The sequence below is a fragment of the Corapipo altera genome, unplaced genomic scaffold (genome assembly GCF_003945725.1).
Source record: "Corapipo altera isolate COAL_440 unplaced genomic scaffold, ASM394572v1 0, whole genome shotgun sequence".
NCBI lineage: Eukaryota > Metazoa > Chordata > Aves > Passeriformes > Pipridae > Corapipo > Corapipo altera.
The window spans coordinates 81,130,907-81,150,146 of NW_020884872.1; the positions used below are offsets into that span (position 1 = coordinate 81,130,907).

The following is a 19,240-nucleotide window of genomic DNA, read 5'->3' on the forward strand; positions in this document are numbered from 1 at the left end:
GAAGGAAGACAATGACTCCCCCTGGGATTCTGAGGTACCTACTCTGGTGGAAGCTCTGAGTTTCCTCTGGATCAATGGTTTCTGGGCTCCATTCCCTTTGCTGCTGCTTTTACCACACGCTTGTACCTTGGACCTGGATATGCCAGTGCTGCAGACAAAGTGTTCAGTTAGTGCTGGGACAAAGTGAGGTCAAGCTAATGTCCTGGGTCTCCTTGTAGCTGACCTCCCAGCTGGATTTCTAGAACAAAGCAGTAAAGCTTCCTACTGCTTACAGTCCTCTGAAATCCTACAAGACTGGCATTGTGAGGATTGCTGTTTTCCAACCCCAGCCTGCTTCGCTGGATCCATTAATGTCAAATGGTTCCCTTATGACCTAAAGTCTAGAAATGTATTTCTCCTGCCTAGGTTCTCTCTGGATTGGGCAGGAGTACTTCATCCCCTTTGGAAAGCCCTGCTCAAGAGAGATGCCAAACGTGCTGGCTGTGTTTGCCTCTTCTGTTGTGTCCATCACCTGATCATGCTCATTAGGCCTGTTGGCTGAAGCAGAAGTGTTGTGTGTGGAAGTGGGTTGAGAAGGAGCCTTTGCCAGTTCTCAGACATGTCTTTTCAATTACACAGACTGATTCCAAAGGTCGAGGGAAAGTGTCGGCCGACTTGACACTTCCTGCTGCAGTGGGCAAGAGTTTGGATGCGCGCTCTGTTGCAGTGGAGCACGGCAAAGGTAATTTCAGAGGGACTAAATGGTTACCTTTGTGAATTTCTCTGGGGTGATATGGCTGAGGAGAAGCAGAGTGAAATAAGTACTCAGAGTAGTAACACACTGTTTACCTGTTTTCTAGGTATCCTGCCAGCAGCAGGAGTAGAGCAGAAGGAATATTTTGACCCTTCTTCTAAGAATAAGGTACTTAGCTCTGTTCCAGATGAATTGCATTGCCTTTGGCTGAAGTCAGATGTAGTGTGATGCTGCAGTCTTGATGAGGATTCGTTTCTCCACTGTGTCTCTGTTTTCTTGCTCATGTAGGTTCCTATCCTGGAGGCAGATCTTCAGCTAAGATCTGATTCTTCAAGTCAAACAGATTCTCAGCTGGACAGACAGGTGACTCTAATAGAGGCAGAAGTCGATATCCCTAAATAGAGCCTGTCAGTGTAAGCAGAGGTGTTCTGACTATGGAATTCATTTTGGAAAACTGCTGAGAGGAGGTGATTGAGTCTGGACCTGTGCTATACTTCAGACCTCATTTTGTTTGCATTCGGAAGAAGAAGGGCTGGAATAAGCCTTGCTCCAAGTCCCATCCAACTTCACTTTGAACACTTCCACAACCGGGTCCAGTGTCCCACCACAATCCTTGCAAACAATTCATCCCTTATGTCCCATCTAAATCTACTCTCTTTTCATTTTAAATGATTGCCTCTTCTTCTGTCGCTACAGGCCTTGGTAAAAATATCTCTCCCTCTATTTACTTTGAAAGACAGCAGTAAGTTCTGCCCAGAGCCTGCTTTTCTCAGGCTGAAAAATCCCATGTCTCTCAGACTTTTTCATGGGAGCGCTGTTCCAGCCCTCCAGACATCTTTGTGGCATTTTTCCGTCCATGTCTTGTTTGTGCTGGGGGCCCCAGAACTGGACGCAGGACTCCAAGTGGAGTCTCATGAGATCAGAGTAGAAAGGGAGAATTGCCTCCCTCGACCTGCTGGCCAACCTGATGACCAATCTAATTATATAATCCCATCAGTGAAAGCATCTCTTGTGTTGTCATGTTGTTACCGATTTCTCCATGCTCATGGAACACTGTATCTTTAGCCATTGGTCAGGCAGCTGCTGGAGAAGCCTGATGAAGTTCTCAAAAAGAACTCCCTGGCAGAACCTTCACTTGGAGCTATGAAGACCCACAGCAAGGACCTGAAGGAAGAGAAACCGCTGATGCAGGAGAAACTGGAGAGGTCTGAAGCTAAGGTATGGGAAAGCCTGTCTCTTGGCAGGGCTCAAGGCCTTCTTTGTAGCGCACTAGAGCAGGGAAGTGATTCTTCCTTGAGAAGAACACAAGGTGGTTCAGTGTGCAGCTAGCTGTGATGGGAAGGAACAGCACTGCTTCCTTTGGTGTCTGCCTGTTGGCACAACTTGAAGTGACAGTGGAGGGCTGCACTAAAGTGACACAGGGACCGAAAAATTATATGCGGAAGATTTACTCGAGGAGGATAAAAGAATTTTTGCTCAGGGAAGTTTTGGCTGCTAGGAAAGGCCCAGCGTGGGGGAAGATTATTTCCCATGAAAAGCACTGTCTGTATTTTTCCGCCTGTCTGTTTAAGAAGCTACCTCCACTGTTGCAAGAAGAGGTAACACATTCTCACAGACATGCTGTGGGGCCCCTGCCAGGGGAGAGAAGAAGTCCATAGAAGGACAGGGAGAGAACGCAGCCTTGAAGTTGTTGTCGTGGGGTAAAAAAGTGTTTTGCCCTGGAGTTAGAAAAGTGGTAACCCCCGAGGGGGTGGTGTTCTTGGTGTAGGGCCCAATCAGAAGCTACATTTTGCTCCTTTGAAATCAACATATTATAACAGAGCGGAAAAGAAGGGAGATGACGTAGCTGGAAAAGAAGTAGCCATAATCTTTCCCTTTTGTGCCTCCGGTTCTCCATCCTGCCGCGGGGGGAGGGAGAGCGGCGAGCCAGTGAGCAGCACTGTGGCTTGGAGAGTCTCAATGGGAGCACTAAACTGGGGAGTACCATTCCTAAACCACGACACCACCAACGCACTACAACTTGTGTTTGGAGTCCTTGAGAAAGGAGAGACATGTTGTGGCAGCCCATAGGAAATGCTCTAAGAAATCAGTGTAGGCATAGGAGAGGGCCCAGTATAAAAGAGGAAGAAGAAACACAGGTTTTGAGAGTTTTCATCAGTGTCAAAGCAGCCCACTTGTTTTGAACAAACGTAAGCCGTCTACTGAGGATTCTTGTTGGGGTTTGGCATCTGCAGGAACCAAAAGAGCATCATATCCAGAAGGAGTGTTTTGCTGCGTCATTGAAGAGTGCCCCAAAGGAGAAGGAAATAACAACTTCCAGGAACCTGCAAGGCCTTCCTCCTTCATGGAACGTGTCTTTACCTGCAGCTATCGGCCAGCTGCGAGAACGCATTTACTGGTAAGACAGTGGAGCAAAGCTTCACTTTTTGTGATTGTGTAAAAAGAACGGGACTTACTTGTATCCCAGCGAGATACTACTACATGATTTTCAAAGATGCTTTTATTTTAGATGAGGTTCTTTCACACTGTTCCTTTGGGATTTGTGCTCTTGTGGACTTCTGTCATAAGGCCTGTACTTCTTTTTCAGTCTCGAAGTTGAGTACGCCAGGCTGGAAGCCACAGTCCAGCAACAGGCCCAAACCATTGCAATGATTGAGAAGTTCAGGCAAGCCCAAAAGGTACTCGGGGCCTTCCCTTTCATGACCCACGGAGCCTAGTTCCATATTCAGGCGGGGAAATTTTACGATGAGCTTTCCCTAGAGAGAGTCTAGGAGAGATCAGTTCCTCTGTTCTACTGACTGTAGACTGCCCTAAAAGTCCTGTCTATTCCCCAGCTTTCTGGCATTTTGAGTTGTGCCGTGAGACTAAACCAAATCCTACTTATTGCTGTCTGTGTTAGGGGTTGACAGTAATGCACTTAAGTATTAGTGCATTACCAGGTTTCAGTGTTTTCTGCTTTGAACCAGTCGGGAGGTTGAGGCCTCAGACAACACTTCAGACAGTCCTACAGTAGAGGGATTTGGTACCTTTGCTTGTGGGCTTTCCATGGGCTCTGGTGATGCCGAGCATTTCTTCCTGGAGGAATGGCATGAAGCTGTGTCAGGGGAGGTTTACTTCAGATGTTAGGAAAAGGTTCTTCAGCCAGAGGGCAGTTGGACCTTTTCTCCATGCAGGAGACTTTCTTGGCACATAACTGCTCCAGCCACCCTTCACGTTTTACAGAGCACAGGGGGCAGTTGCAAGGGAATATTTTCTATTCTTGCTATCCTGTCCACCCTCACAGCTGCTGCCAACTCTTTCTCTCCCACAGACATGCAAGTGCTCCATCATTCACAGAGGAGCAAGGCCCAAGCTGCCATAAGAAAGAAGCCATCTCTGTGGCAGTAACTGTGGTTTAAACATGCTTCAAAATGGCTTTTTGTAGTCTCTTTGCTGGCTCGTGCTTTCTTTTTCCCAAGACCCCCCATGACAAGTGTTATCCCATGCAGGAATGTCCTGAGAAGATATCCTGAAGTGTTCTCATTGGCCCCTTTTAACCTCTTCCTATTGGTTGTTAACCCCTTCCTGCAACCTGTAATTGGTTACCCTGTGAATCTTCCTAACCCTATAAATGTAACCCCCCCAACAATAAACTCTCTCTTGCCTCCTCTCCACACCGGTGTGCTGTCTCTGTGCCTGCCAGGGGACCACTTGAGTGGGGGGAGGGGAGAGCACCTCTCCCCTCCAGGCTTTGGACCTGAAGAAACCCCTGGCGCTGGAGTCCCCCCTGCCCCCCCATCCACATTAAACCGTCGGAAAGGGTTCCTCAGATGGAAATGGAACTAGAACTGGTGCGCCACTCACCATGGGGAGAAAGGGATCCAGATCTCTCCAGTGTAATTAACCCAGCAGTGCTTGGGTCATTTCAGCGAAGATTCCGAAACAAACTACACGGAGAGGGGTGCTCTGGAGCTGAGAATCATGCCAAGGGAGCAAGACGAGCTCTCCTACCCATTAAGACCTCGATACTAGGGCAGAGAGAGTCCCTTACTCTCAAGTGGGAAGCAGTGGAGCTGTGGCTCAGGGACAGCTCTGACTCAGCATGGATGGCATCAGCAGGGACCCTCACCCCTAGAACATTCCCACCCCTAGAACACCCCTACTCCTAGAACAGACTAATTTGTCTATAATGTGAGGAAATGAAGTACCAAGTCGCCACATTCCATATTGCCTAAATAGCAGCAAGAGGCAATAAGAAATGCAAAAGAACTGCACATTTTGCGTAAAGCTTTGGAAGGCTGTAGAGACCTTTCACGCTCAGATAGCCCAAAGCAGAGCACAAAGCATCTGGCAGCAATCATTCGGGATGCACCACAGCTTAATGATAGGACTGGCCTTGGCTGCTGCTGGTATAAGAGTGATGAGCCGAGCTGAAGGGTGATGCTGCTTGCATGCCTCTCATCTTTCATGGGTTAGCCCAGAAGGACCCACAACATGTATTACTGAGCAGTGATGATTCAGCATCATCCTGTTGATGACAGGTTTTGAGATGGAGTATTGATGCCAGGTCGTGACGAAACACTGGGAATTGCCAAGAGACTTCCATGGATGGCCCAAAAAAGACAATTGTCTTAAATCATATGAGGCTAAACCTTTACAGCAGAACTTAGATAGATAAACATTTAAAAAATATATAGCCAAATAGAAGTATTTAAATTATGTTTTTTACACATAGTGTTTTAGCAACGTTTAAGCAGTTCCTGCACAGTCTTACAAAAATTCACAACTCTGATTTCTCTTAAATCCCCCAAAACAAAATGGATTTCATGATCCATATCTCCATAAGTATTTTGCAAGCATCGGTTTCAATACTGCACAACAAAGGATATAAATATTGGGTGGTTTAATGACTTTTTTAATCCTTGTGTAGGCTAAAGTAGAGCTATTATGAATAACAGGAGATATGCAGAATTCTGCATGCCTCTTTAGGTATAATTGTCTGTGGACTTCCTTCTTTCTCATTAAATTTAGCTTACATGCAGATAGTAATCTACAGCAGATGTGCACAAAGTCCCAAAGTACCTGTTCCAAGTATTATTAGGTGGTGTGGCGGCACAAATTTATAGCAACACATAGTTAACTTTAGGATTTAATTTTAAATATGTAACCCCTATAACGCATACGTCATGGTCTGTTTGGATCTCTCAAACTTACAGGACAATATATTCTGTAACCTAAATTTTGTTTTATGAGCTCATTTGGAAATAAAATAAATACATCTAACAAAGGCTCAGTTCCCTTTGTACAGCCCAGTCTAATGTGAATTCACTAATTCATCACTTAATTTGTGAGGTTTCTAACTCACAAGATCTCTAATTCCTATTCAATGCAAACCTTAGCTCATATGCCGTGAGACACTGGATTATTATATTAGTTATTGGCTCAGAGAAGCTCAAATGTGGGTGTGTGTGGGGGGACAGGTCAAATGTCATGAAGGTGAAACAGAGCCCTGCTCCGTACTCCAGCCCCTTGGAGCCTCCTTGGGCAGCCCTGGAGCAGCTGTCAGTCACTGGCACACAGAGAACCCTCCCCCACACCACACTCCCTGGAGCCCCCAGCCCAGCCTCAGAATGGTTGGCGCACTGGAAGTCCCACCTAGGGGGGAGGGTGGCCAAAGCAGATAAAATCAACACTATGCAGCCATCGCATGGTCGCACCCTACCATCTGGACATGTAGAAGCTGGGCTTGCACGCGACTTTGGGTGGTAGCTATAATTCTTTCTCTTTCTTTACTTCTCCTAATTTCCTTTCTTGATATCTGGGTAACTTAAAGCTGGATGGGTTGGATTATGCTAAATTGTAAGGGTTAGCATGCGCTAAGTCAATGCTTTGTGAAATGCTTTATTTTGGTTGAATGTTGCCCTTCAAACTTTTGCCAAGTTCCCTTATTTTCTGAAGTTTGCCAGTAAAAGTGTGTTATTTGACCTCCTGAGAAACGTGTGCAGCATCTTCTCCTGTGCGCTCTCTCAAGGTATTAAAAGAACTCAAGGCCCCTTTAATAAACTTGGTGGGTGAATTTTTGGAGCCTCGTATATTTTTAAAGTAAAACCCCTTTGATATGCTTGTAGCTCGAACCTGGGTTTTTACATATGGCTATAAGTAAAATAGTTACTGGACTGACAGCAAGAGTGCTCCTTCTTCCTTTCTGTCATGGTGTGGCTGTCCCTTGTATTGCACTGGGAAGCATGAATGCCTCAGCAGTCCAACTGCTGTTGAAAACTGTCTGCTTGAAAACCTTTTTGGGTGAGCTCATGTCATTATACCTTCCAGTTTGGAAGTTTGATCTATACTATTTCCATGAGTTGGTGGATTATGAAGAAACTGCCAAACATTAAATACGCAGGGATGATGGCTGCAGGATACTGTGAGCTGTAGGTGACAGTGGCTTCAAAATGACCTTTGTCCCGGTCACCATGTCCTGCCTATGTGTTGCTCTCAGTTTGACTTAATGGTCCTAGCATACATCAGGCCTTAGCATGAGCAAAGTGCTAGCCAAAACCTGATCAGGAGGAGTGTGAGCAGCCACACACATCCTCGCAGGCTGCCTCATTCTGAACACCTTCCCTTTTGTTGAGTTAAATTTAATACTTACATCTTCAAGATAACATGTGTTTTTGGACAGGTATCCAGTTTAAGCAATACCTGTCCTTTCAGCTCTTCGGTTAAACCTACAACAGCTGTAACTGCCATGACTTCATTAAACACTGTATTGCTCAAAAAATTATGTGTTCTGTTGGCCTTTATTCATAGAGGGATTGGTCTCCAATGCAAGAATCTTCTTGAATGAAGCTTTCATCAAGCTTCAAAAAACCTCATAACTCACTAAAAGTACTTCAATATTCAGTGCCTCATAAAAGAATGAGCTGAATATGCAAGAAAATACATTTGTGCCTAGTCAGCAAACTCCTACACATGGACCTTGAAAAAGTTTTCAGCATTTAATAACACTTAGACTATTTAGATGTAGGCTACTTAGACTGAAAACCTTTAATTTCATTATTTTTGCCTATTTCCAGATTGGCAGGAGTCATAGATAACCTGGTAGACTCATGTTAATGAAACATATTCTTGATATGAAAAAGCCCAAATCTAAATGTCAGAAAACACACAAACATTTGGAGTTCAGGGGATTAGAACAAGAATTTTGTGAAATTTTGAAAGTATTCACCTAAACTTTAAATGCTAACCTTACTTTTCCTCTCTTCTTCATGCTGCTTTGGCTGCAGGGCTGTGTCCTCCTTTTAGTTAATCATAGGGGGAATAGATAAAAGCATTGTTATCTGAACTGAACTGCTGTGTAATGTTTCGGTAAGAGCATTGCCAAGAGACTCTAGAAGTCATTACGGTTCAGTTGCTCTCTGACTGGTGCCTTCTCTTGTGTGTGGCCCCACTTGATCAGTACCCATTTCCTGTCATGTATCCAATAGTTTTGCCAAGAGTTAAAAAAGTGGAACATTTTTGGATTTGTCATTCCAGCAGAAATCCTCAAGTGAGGGATAAGCATGTGAAGGATTGAGACAGGGTCTCAAAAAATTCAGTTAAGATATTATTATCTTTTCTTTTTTTAAACTGCAAAGCCAAAGTCATCTGTCAAGAACAATGTTGGTAGTTATTCTGAAAGAGAGCAGCAGCTTAGGATACCAGAATTCTCTTCCAAACCTGCCTATGTCCCCTTTTTACTGCCTCTTTACAGCTCTACCTTCAAGCACACCTAACTGCACCTCTCTTTGAGGATTAGTCTTCCAAATTCCACAAATTATTTCTCCTAATGATAAAGAACAACAACCAAATTCTGATAGAATGAAATATCAAAAAGTAAAAATTAAGCTGTGTGAGATTATTGTATTAATAATTGGCTCAGATCAACTCAAGCGTGTGTGTGTGGGTGTAAGGGTCAAAATTCACAGAGGTGAGGCGATGCCCCGTTCCTTACCCCAGCCCCTTGCAGCCTCCTTGGGCAGCCCCGGAGCAGCTGTCAGTCAAAAGCAGCCGGGGAGTACTGCTCCACATCACATCCCACAGCCTCTGACCCTGCCCCAGACTGGCTGCCACACAGGAGGTCCCGCCCTGGGGGCAGGGGGTGTGGCCAGAGAGGGACCAGAGCAAATAACAGCAGCAACATGTGCTTTCCATGTGGTTTGGACCTCGCCATCTTTCTGGGCTCCTGTAACTGGATCTACACTGGATCTAGGGGTGGTAGCTATAATTCTCTTTTTCTCTCACTTTATTTACTTCTTCTTCTCCTAATCTCCTTAGTATTTTGGATAACTTAAAACCAGATGGGTTAGAATTAGGGTTATTTTAACAAGCCCATTGTTCGAATGGGCACTGCATTTGTCAATAACCATACATGCAGTACATACATTTCAATAGCCTGTATTTAACTAATAAGTAATATTTATGTAAACTAGTTCTTCCAGCCCCACAAAGTCACACATTATTTTGGTGTTTATTATTTCTCTGCTGTCATCTCTGTCTCCTGCTAATATACCCACTTCAATAATTGATTACTATGCATGGTGTCTTTCACATGTGTGTTAAGGATATAAATTGATATACCTCATCCAGTGATGAGTATAAAATGTGTTCACTTATTCATGTGGATTAAGTAAGGCACAGAGGGTTTAAGCTATTTTATCCATCAAAGCAACAGGGGAACTAGCAATAAAACCTGGCAATCCTGATTCTCCTTATCCCCGCTGTATGTGATGCTCACTTCCAATCACTAGAATGCCCACTGTATCCCAGTGTAATGATCCCACCTTTCCTCTTACAGCTCTCAATAATGTGACAAGATGACCTGATTCAGATGCTGTTGCTTAGGCTGGTTGAAAGATTATACAGGAGAAATAAGGTATTACTGCTTTCGGACAGAATCACAGAGTGGTTGAGGTTGGAAGGGACCTCTGGAGGTTATCTGGTTCAACCTGCCCTGCTCAAGCAGGCCCATCTAGAGCCAATTGTCCCTGACCTTGTCCAGACATTTTTTTAATACTTCCAAAGATGGAGATCCCACAACCTCCTTGGGCAACCTGTGCCAGCGCTTATGCACCCACATAGGAAAGAAGGTGCTTCCTGGTGTTCAGAGGGAGCCTCTTGCATTTCAGTTTGTGGCCATTGCCTCTGGTCCTGGTACTGAAAAGAGCCTGGCTCCATTTTCTTTGCACCTTCCCTTCAGCTATTTATAGATATTGATAAGACCCCCAGAACAGTCCCAGCTCTCTCTGTATTTCCTTATATGTTAAGTACTCTAGTCCCTTAATCATTGTAGGCCTTTCTTTGGGCTCTGCAGTATGTCCATGTCTCTCCAGTACCGAGAAGCTCAGCACTGGACACAGTACTCCACATGTGGCCTCACCAGTCCTAAATAAAAGGGAAGCGTCACCTCCCTAGACTTACTGGCAATACTTTGTGTAAGCAGCTGAGGGTACTATTCACTGTCTTTGCAAAGCAAAGCACATTGCAGGTCCACCAGGACCCCTAGCTCCTTTTCTGACAAGGTGCTTTCCAGCTGGGTGGACCCCAGCACATACTGGTGTCTGGAGTTGTTCCTCTCCAGGAACTTTGCACTTCACTTTGTAGAACTTCATGAGGTTTTTGTCAGCCCATTTCTCTGTCCTGTTGAGATCCAGCATTGTGAAAGTATCTGATTCATATTATTGTGAACCATTAATGCAGGATGATGTTAAATTGAATTGATTCTTGGGAGAACGTTGACATTCCATAGGCAAAGTGAACTACATGACAGGAGACCACCTTGGCAGAATGAAAGTTGGGTGTCTTTGAGTTGTAGGGAATTTATGGTCTAAGACTCACTGACAAGAAAAAAGCATGAAATCAGAGGTAAGTGACAGATTAGGGAATTGAAAGCTGGAGAAGAATTTACCACAGGAACAGCAACGAGAGTTGATGTGCTCCAGCTCTGCTTCAATACAGTAAACAAAGACAAGACTCACATAAACAAATGGCAGCCAAAAATACCCACAGCACAGATATCAGGGCGAAGACAAGTCTCTTTTCCAGCATTCAAGCCGTGCCTTCATTTTTGTTTTGTTGTTGGTGGTTTTTTTTTTTAAGAGAGAGAGAAATGAGGATATAGCATTTAGAAGGCAAATTGGAGGTTGCCATTATTGTTCTGTTGCTGCAATTAGCTGGAACACGTAACATGGACTCAAGATGACAAACTCTGACTTCTCTAGATCCAGATGGTCCAACAGTTGCTCCTCAAAATGAGTGTACAATTCCACCAACTCCAAATGTTATAAGATATGGGAAATCCATGCAGAAATTTAAGGTGAAGCAGTCATTAAAATGTGCATAACTGCATGTCTGTTAAGGGGAAGAAGGAGAGTATAGTATGATGGGGTGAGGAGGAGGGCACACTTGCATGAGCTTGTATTTTGGGTTAACTGATGGGGTTGGGTGACTGTGGTCATTTAATTTCGATATGAAGTGAGTGCTTGGTAAGATCTGTGTGTACGGGTGTTTTTTATTAGAAGGAGGTTTCTATTAAGAACAGTAGTAGTAGTTTGCTTTGGTACATTGTGAATTTTAATCAGAATAGGTAGAGCTTATGTCCTGACCAGCTAGGAACAGTATATGGCAAAATGAGCAAAAGAATAGATTTTAATGAGATGAACACTAAGCTCTGTTCACTTTAGTGTCCTGATCAATGCCCCTGGATGACCGTAAGATGAAGCTGTTGGTGTGACCTGTTGTAATGCAAACTCACATGACATGGAACCCTTACTGATTTACGTTATACACTTGGCAGCTCTCACCAGGCCTAAGTCCTGATGGTACTGGATGTTCCTTCACTTTTGTCCCATTAAGGAATGAGATAGAGAGTGTAAAAAGCTGGCTGAGTAGTTTTCCCTAGCCATGTTTGGTTACAGAGGTATCTGTTGTGCAGTGGGCTGTCATTCGCAGCCGAGAAACTCCTAGGCTGGAAGTGAACATGATCAGCACAGTCTTGCAGTGAGTGAGGGAAAATCCTATAACAAACATTTACCTTGACGTGAAATACAAAAAAGAAGAGAGTAGCCTGTAATGAGGACAGAGTTAGAATCCAGCAGTTTCTGACAGTTTGATTTTTGCTGTTTGTGAGTAACACTGATGGCAGTATTTGGGGCTGACAGAAGCTGAGGTGCAAGGTTGTATGCTCATTTCATCTGTACTGCAGGAGTGAGGGCAAAATTTTATTGTCTGCTTTGAAGACAAATCTTGTACAAGGTGATTGCTTATGGATACAGTCAAGCATGATGAGAGAAAACTACATGACATGACATCTTTGTTTTGAAGAATCTAGGCTGCATGTCCTCAGGAAAAGAGAATAATAGGATGATGCTGCATATAATTTCTGGTGGCAGACTTCTAGTCTGCCAGCTCCTGGACTTGAATCAGATCCAGAGACCCTGTATTTTGGCAGTTAAAGCATAGGCATTCCTTAATAATCTGTTACACAGAGTACTTTTAAGGTCCATGGAAACCATTATATTGTCTTTTTCTTTTTTATTCATGTGATATTTGTAAATATTTTGATTTTTAAAACTCTGTATTTGGGAGATCTCACCCGGGATTTTTTTATATGAGGGTTGGCCAGACAGTTCATGGCCAGACAGCTGACTGCTTGTATCTGAAATCTAGACTGGAAACAAATAGCTGGATTTTAAGATGAGCTGAAGAAATTGAATGTGTCAGCTGGTATGATTAGAAAGGCACTTTGATCATAAGGTCTAACTGCCAGGATTCTCTTGTGGTTGCTGAGCAGCTAAGCTATCCTGTGCTACAAGGACAAAAACTGTCTCTCTCAGATATGTAAGTTTTTATTCTCCTTTAAAAATTGTCATCATAACATGTCATCCCTCTGTCTTGGTTTGTGGGATGTCTGTTGGGAGATTTTCATGGCAGTAGCCTGATTGACCTGTTGTCATGGTTTAACCCCATCTGGTAACTGAACCCCATACAACTGTTCTCTCAGTCCACTGCCATGTTGGGATGGGGGAGGAAATTTGATAAAATCTAGAAAACTCATGGGTTGAGTTAGAAACAGTTCAGTTGATAAAGCAAAAGCTGTACACACGAGCAAAGCAAAACAAGAAATTCATTCACCATTTCCCATGGGCAGGAAGGTGTTCAGCCATCCCCAGAACAGTAGGGTTCCATCACACGTAACTGTGCCTTGGCAAGCCAAACACCATCCCCCCAAATCTCTCCCGTCCATCCTTCTCTCCTCAGCTTTATCTGCTAAGCATGACACTATATGCTACGGAATATCTCTTGAGTCACCTGGGGTCAGCTGTCCCAGCTGTGTCCCCTCCCAGCTTCCTGTGCACCCCCAGATTCCTGGGGTTGGAGTGAGGAGCAGAAAAGGCCTTGACACTATGTAAGCAGTGCTCAGCAGTAACTAAAACATCCCTGTGTTATCAACACTGTTTACAGCACAAATCTAAAACACAGGCCTGCACAAGCTACAGTGAAGAAATTAACTCTGTCTGAGCCAAAACTAGCACTACTGTGAAGATTTGCAAACTAAACTGATAAAAGCATACTGAGTGTAAAAGGAGTCAAATTACTCTGCCTTATCACCTAACGCAGGAGAAGAATACTCTGTCAAAGATGCTGCTCTCTGCAGTGTCACTGTTTTCTGAGCTGAACAACTGTCATCTAGGATTCCTGTCCTGAATACATTTCCATTATTTGTCTTTCTAGGCAAAACTGTCTACTTCTCTGGATACTTGAAAAGATAAAATATCCTCCTGAGTGTGGGCCATGTCAGCCTAGCTGTATAGTTTCACATCAAAGTGGGTTGTCGGAATTTAGCCATGCTGGAGATTTAATCTTAATCTGACAATTAAATGAAAGTTGAGGTCATTGAGGCCATATTAACTGAAACCAAAAGGCAGAAAAATCATCAAGACCTCTGTGATGTGAAGCTGTTAAATTTTAATGGCCCTTCAGTGAATTCAAGCATCTTGTAGAGGGGACTTAACCTTTCACAATAATTGCACCCTTATGAAATAGAAATCATAGTGGATGGCTTGCAGGACAATGATGACAACTAGTTTTCATCTCATGATGTAGAAGAAAATTAACCTTTCCAAAGTGTGTTCTGTCAGTCGTAGTCAGACAGTTTGGACTAACATCCTGGTTTATTGTCAGTTGCTGTATTTTCATTTTTACCTAGTGGGTTACTTCTATTATATGTTCTGTATATGGTTGATTTTGAGGGTAATAAATGTTCAATCATATTACTTAAAAAACAAAAGGAAAATTACAGCAGCACGAAAACATGTTTTAAAATTTTATCTGTGTGTGACTTGCAATGGTTTTGGCTGGGGTAGGGTTAATTTTCTTTTCATTGGCTACCATGGTAAAATAACTGGATCAGAACAAAAGAGAACGGTGTAACTCTGACATGCATATCCCTTCTGTGACAGCAGGTTTTAGACAGCAGCTACAAATACACCCCTGTTGACAGCCTGCAGTAGGAAATGCTTCAGCGTAGTCTAGCTCCTCTGCAGGTTCTCAGCTGAGTGAGGATGTTCCTAGGATGGAGCTACCATCCTTGGGTACCTCCTGCTGCACCTGAGCTGACCAAAATGCTCTGATTCATTTCTGAATTTTCCAGTTTATCTGCAGGGCTCAGCTGCAGCCTGGACCACTCGCCTAGTCCCCCATGCCTGCAGGTGGAACATGGAATCTCCTCTGTCTGGTGAAGAAATGGCTCATGAATCTTTCAGTAGCAGGTTGACGTGCACAGCAGTGAGTCCAGTGTTCAGCAGGGAGGCCAGGGTCACTTACCAGCTGTCTTCTACCTACAGAAAAGACATCTTGATTAATCTTACGGCTTTTAACTTTTGACCTCTATACTCTTGATAGGTATCAGCATGTGGAAATGGCTTTCATGTTTTACAAATCTTCCACAATATGAATATCCCAATGACTTTCTGTTTTCTTCTTCTATGAAAGCTGCTTCTAGCAGTTTCAGTCCTGTTCTGTTTGTCTGATTCACTAGTCCTGAAGGCACTTGTCTGTAAGATTTTCATGTATGATGTTAAGCACTTCCAGGCTTGAAGCTGTAACCTTTTATCCTGAACCCCTTCCCTCTTTAGACAAAACCCAACAGGTGCAGAGCCCCATGGTGTTGTTTGCTTTACAAAGGTGATATCAAAACAAGTTGGGATTCCCTACACTTAACTTCTGAGGGTTTACATCGATGGTAGGGAAGAAGACAGCTAAACCTGAACTGCAATGTCCAGTTTTGGAGTCTCTGGTGCACAACAGAGATCAACAAACTGCAGAGAGCACAGGACGGACCACTAGCTGGAGAGGGGTATGACTAATGAGAACTGGGTATGTTTAGCCTGGAACAAAGGAAGCTGAAGGTTGATTTAGTTGCAGTTGTTCACTTTCATAAGGACAATTGTGAAGAAGATGAAGCCATTATTACCTCAGAGGTGTGCAGTGGAAGGACAGGAGGCAATGGTTAAGAGTTGAACATGAGAAACTCTGAACCAGTATAAGGAAAAAATGCTCACCATGAGGGTTGTGTGGCACTAGGATGGGTGCTGAGAGACCAAGGGAGCTCTGTCATTGGAAGAATCCAAAACTCAATGTGACAAGGCCCTGACAACTTTGAGTCTAATCCTCTGAGCTGTGGGTAAGCCCAGATGAGCTCCAGAGGTCCCTTCCAACCTAGATACTTCTAGAATTATGTGTCAAATTACATCTTTTGCAGAAATTACTGAAAGCAATGGAAGCAACACTGTATACTCGAAGTGACCCTGGAAGTGTCACTAACAATGAGGTGCCTCAGAATTCTGACAGGAATGCAAAAAAATGATTGCACCCTGGTGATTAGTGGAAAACGCTCAGTGCTGAAGGGAAACCAGAATATGCTACATCCGTAGTGTGTTTGGAGGACCACTGAAAGAAATTTTCTTGCTGGATGCTTAAAGGTAAATACTTCTCAGATAAAAAGAGATAGGTAGATTATTGCATATATTATGAGGCCATGCCACCAAAATGCCACAGGTGAATGTATTAGGTGTCTGCTACACAAAAGAATAAAACCACAACTTTTGTATCACAGGTTATGGGCTTCTGGTTCTTCCCTTGCTAATGGGAAGATCCCATAGAAACCATCTCCTGTAACTGTAGTCACATTCTGAGTGACCACTGCTAATTTGCAGGTCTGTTATCAGTAATTAAATTGCCTCTTTGGCAAGAACTCAGCATAACCAGAAACCACACAGTCACAAGACTGCATGTGGACTTCTACTGTCTATAGTGAGAAATAAACTATTGCATGACAAATAAGAAGCTTTGTAGCAGCTAGAATAATGTAGTTTTAAATTATGCCTTTTCTTCTGATTGATTGCATAGAGATTAAGGTTTCCAAATAATGAAAATCAGATCATTTTTTTTCATACTGGTGCTCTCAATATGTCGCTTGATGCATTAACTTACAAAGTTTTTTTTTTTTAGGTTAACAGAAATGCAGACAGAAAAGAAGCTGACTTTGAAAAATCCCTTTCATTAAAACTAGCTTCTTGATATAATGGAATTATTGTCAGGATCCCCTGAAGTTGGGCCTGTTACCCGCAGAAGCGTAGCACCTTTCTGCAGCAGAGCATGTTAACTGCATGGGAAAATTAAGCTGGCATTGTTAATTGGAATTGGTTTTGGCTGGCAACAAAGTAGAAAGCAAAGCTAATATAGTAATGAAGTCATGGTCTTAGCAGATTAAAATGATAAAGATTTGGCCGATGTTAATTATTTGGTTGTTCGATTAGAATTTAGTGCACCAGAATTTTTAAATATGTTGTTCAACAAATATAACTTGGAAAAAGTTTGAGAAGTCAAAATATAGCATATATGAATCAGTTATAAAAGGCATTTTGAAAGGCATTTCTTTTGGAAGTTTTCCCAGGATGAGGTGGATCAATGTCATGATGGTATAGTTTAGGAAGATACACAAGGCTGTAATTAATCAAGAATCCAAGCTGAAGTTCATTTGGTTTTGTCACTCTTTGGTACTGGCATGGGAGGCAACAGCTTTGATCTTGGAAATAAAAAAGATATTAACTGGTGTCTCTCCTCCTGTTTAGTCAGCCTAGAATCCTGTAATAATTTAGAGGAACTGATACTTTCTAGTCCATTAAAACCACATGCAGGAAGCAACAGACATCAAAAAGCCTGAAATAAAAAAAGAACAGTTTTTCTTCATTGGGGCTTCTCTGAAACTATTTGATGTTATTGTCTGTCAGGGATGATGGTTTATCTAGTCATTGTTCGATCTCCTAAAAGAAGAAAGACTCGTCAAAATAAGGAGGTACAACAAGAGAAGTGCTTACATTTGATTAGTTAGGCTCTACAGACTGGGAGCTGTGAGATTTTCAGTTCTTGCCTGGTAATCCCATGATAGCAATGAACCAGCACCCCAACCCACTAAAGCTGCCAGCAGTGCCTAGTTCCCAGTCTGAGATCACTTCAAATTCTATGTCAACAGATGTGACATGAGACTTCTGTTGAAACATGTAAGACTGTGGATTTCATGTAGAGTCATAATGGATGAAAGCAGGAAGCCAAGTCTAGTGCTTTAGGGGGAAAAAGTTGGAAATCATAGAGTACTTCAAGTAGTCAGTTATGGCAAATGGGGTTTTACTGAGGAGTTTAGCTTCTTGGAAATGCAAATTGGGAAAAATTAGGACTAAGAAGATTGCTTTTATGAGGGAGTTGCATGGCAGATATACTGACATACAGCAGTTCTGTTATTGCTTAGAAAGAGGCTTTATATGTTGGTTATGATATAAACATGATTATTTTTGCTAGCATGTTTTAATTCTTTAGTAAATAGGGTTTTGGTTAGGAATAAAATGCAAGATTAAGAATAACAAGCTGCAGAAAACCAGTAATAAATGCTAATAAAAATAAAAATATTTCACAAAGAATATTCTGAGTTGGGAGGAACCCACAAGGATCATCAAGTCCAACTCTTAAGTGAATGGCTTATATGGGGATCAAACCCACAACCTTGGTGTTACTAGCACCATGCTCCAACCCGCTGAACTAATCTCAGGGTCAGTAAGAACTGAGGCCTAACCATTAGATTAAGAAAAACTTAGAAAATGAAAATTCAATAGAAAGGCATGTAAAAGCTATTGTTAAAGTAAGTTTTCTCCAAATTAGAGAATTATGGTATCCAAAACAAAAATATAATACTGTAATTCTTTTGGATACCATAACAGAGTCTTAATGAAAGGGATCTTTTTGGATACTATGGATTCTGCGAGATCCTTATCTATACCTATTGATCAATACTTGCCTATGTACTAATACTTTTGTAAAAATTTTCCTGTAATGGTGAGAAACATATTTTAAAAAAATCATCAATATTATCTAATCCAATTGTTACTACCACATTTGCTCCAACATTAGGACTACTAAACCTGACATGATGTGTGGCATGAGTGAAGGAAAAGATAGGAGAAAGAAGGATTTCGGAAAGCATCATGTTTGCATTATATATATATACACATCAGAATAATGCTTTATGATTTCTTACAGGAGATTGTTTCCAAACCATGTAAACACAGTTTTAAAAATATTGGGTCTTGACAATGCAGCTTGCCTTCATTTTCTTCCATGGTGCTGGGGAACAAGGTGAACTGGGGTGAAAGATGAGAACTCAGTAGATACTGCTTCCACAGTGTCCACGGGTCAGTGAGGAGATGTCCCCAGAGCCGATGTGTGAGCAGCGCTGTGTGGGGCTTGCACTTCCAGGTGCCTGCTTGCGGGGAAGGGCTCCCCCTAGCCTGCAGTAACAAGTGTTTTTCTTACTGGGAACAGGTGGCTGAAAGCCATCTGGCTGTCCTAAGCACTCCAGGGTTCACATGAAGTCACAGCACTTCTTGTTTCCATCTCACCAAGGAGGTGTCTGATCAGAGTTGCTGCGATCCATCCTGTTTCTGCCTCGATTAGTCACTGTAATGTGCTTTACACAAAGCTACATCTTGAAGTCTTCAGAGAGGTGAGTTTGCAAGCGTTTGCAGGACAGTGCTTTTTGCAATCAACTCCTTGTTTGAGGGAATTTCTTGGGAGTTCATACCACTGCTCTGAACTGCAGTGGCTGATGTTGGCTACTGAGAGGTCAAGGGAGGTATTGGTATTGTTGAGAGCTGAAAAAATAATGGTATGGCATCAAGTGGTCATATTTCTTTTTAATGAACATTTTGTTGGATGCTGAATTGTGATGGTCTGGCTCTATGCTTAAAAGGTAATTGCTCATTTAAGTGGACAGTTCTGGAAAAGAAAAGCAGCAGCAGAAAAAGAAAGGATGGGGGAACAAGTATATGAAGGAAGAAAATTAACAAATACTGTGTTTTCTTTCTTTCTGAACAACCTAGTCTAGTGGAAGTCTCCCTGCCCATGGCAGAGGGGTTGTAACTAGGTGATCAAACTGAA

The 19,240-nt window shown here is 42.7% G+C and overlaps 1 protein-coding gene across 14 annotated transcripts in view; it reads left to right on the forward strand.

The window, feature by feature from the left end:
- LOC113949244 (POTE ankyrin domain family member B2-like) overlaps positions 1-19,240 on the forward strand; it is a 29,277-nt gene that overhangs the window by 6,352 nt on the left and 3,685 nt on the right. For 6 of the 14 annotated variants that reach the window (XM_027648113.1, XM_027647842.1, XM_027647636.1 and 3 more), the window contains 8 exons: positions 619-721; positions 840-901; positions 1,022-1,096; positions 1,799-1,951; positions 2,968-3,131; positions 3,321-3,411; positions 4,044-4,104; positions 4,598-5,981. In XM_027648113.1, the coding sequence (XP_027503914.1) occupies positions 619-721; positions 840-901; positions 1,022-1,096; positions 1,799-1,951; positions 2,968-3,131; positions 3,321-3,411; positions 4,044-4,094 (699 nt within the window). In that variant the 3' untranslated portion in view covers positions 4,095-4,104; positions 4,598-5,981. Of the gene's footprint in view, positions 1-4; positions 35-618; positions 722-839; positions 902-1,021; positions 1,097-1,798; positions 1,952-2,967; positions 3,132-3,320; positions 3,412-4,043; positions 4,105-4,597; positions 5,984-19,240 lie in introns of those variants that run through there. The other 8 variants (XM_027647750.1, XM_027648600.1, XM_027648369.1 and 5 more) reach the window with 5 other exon arrangements.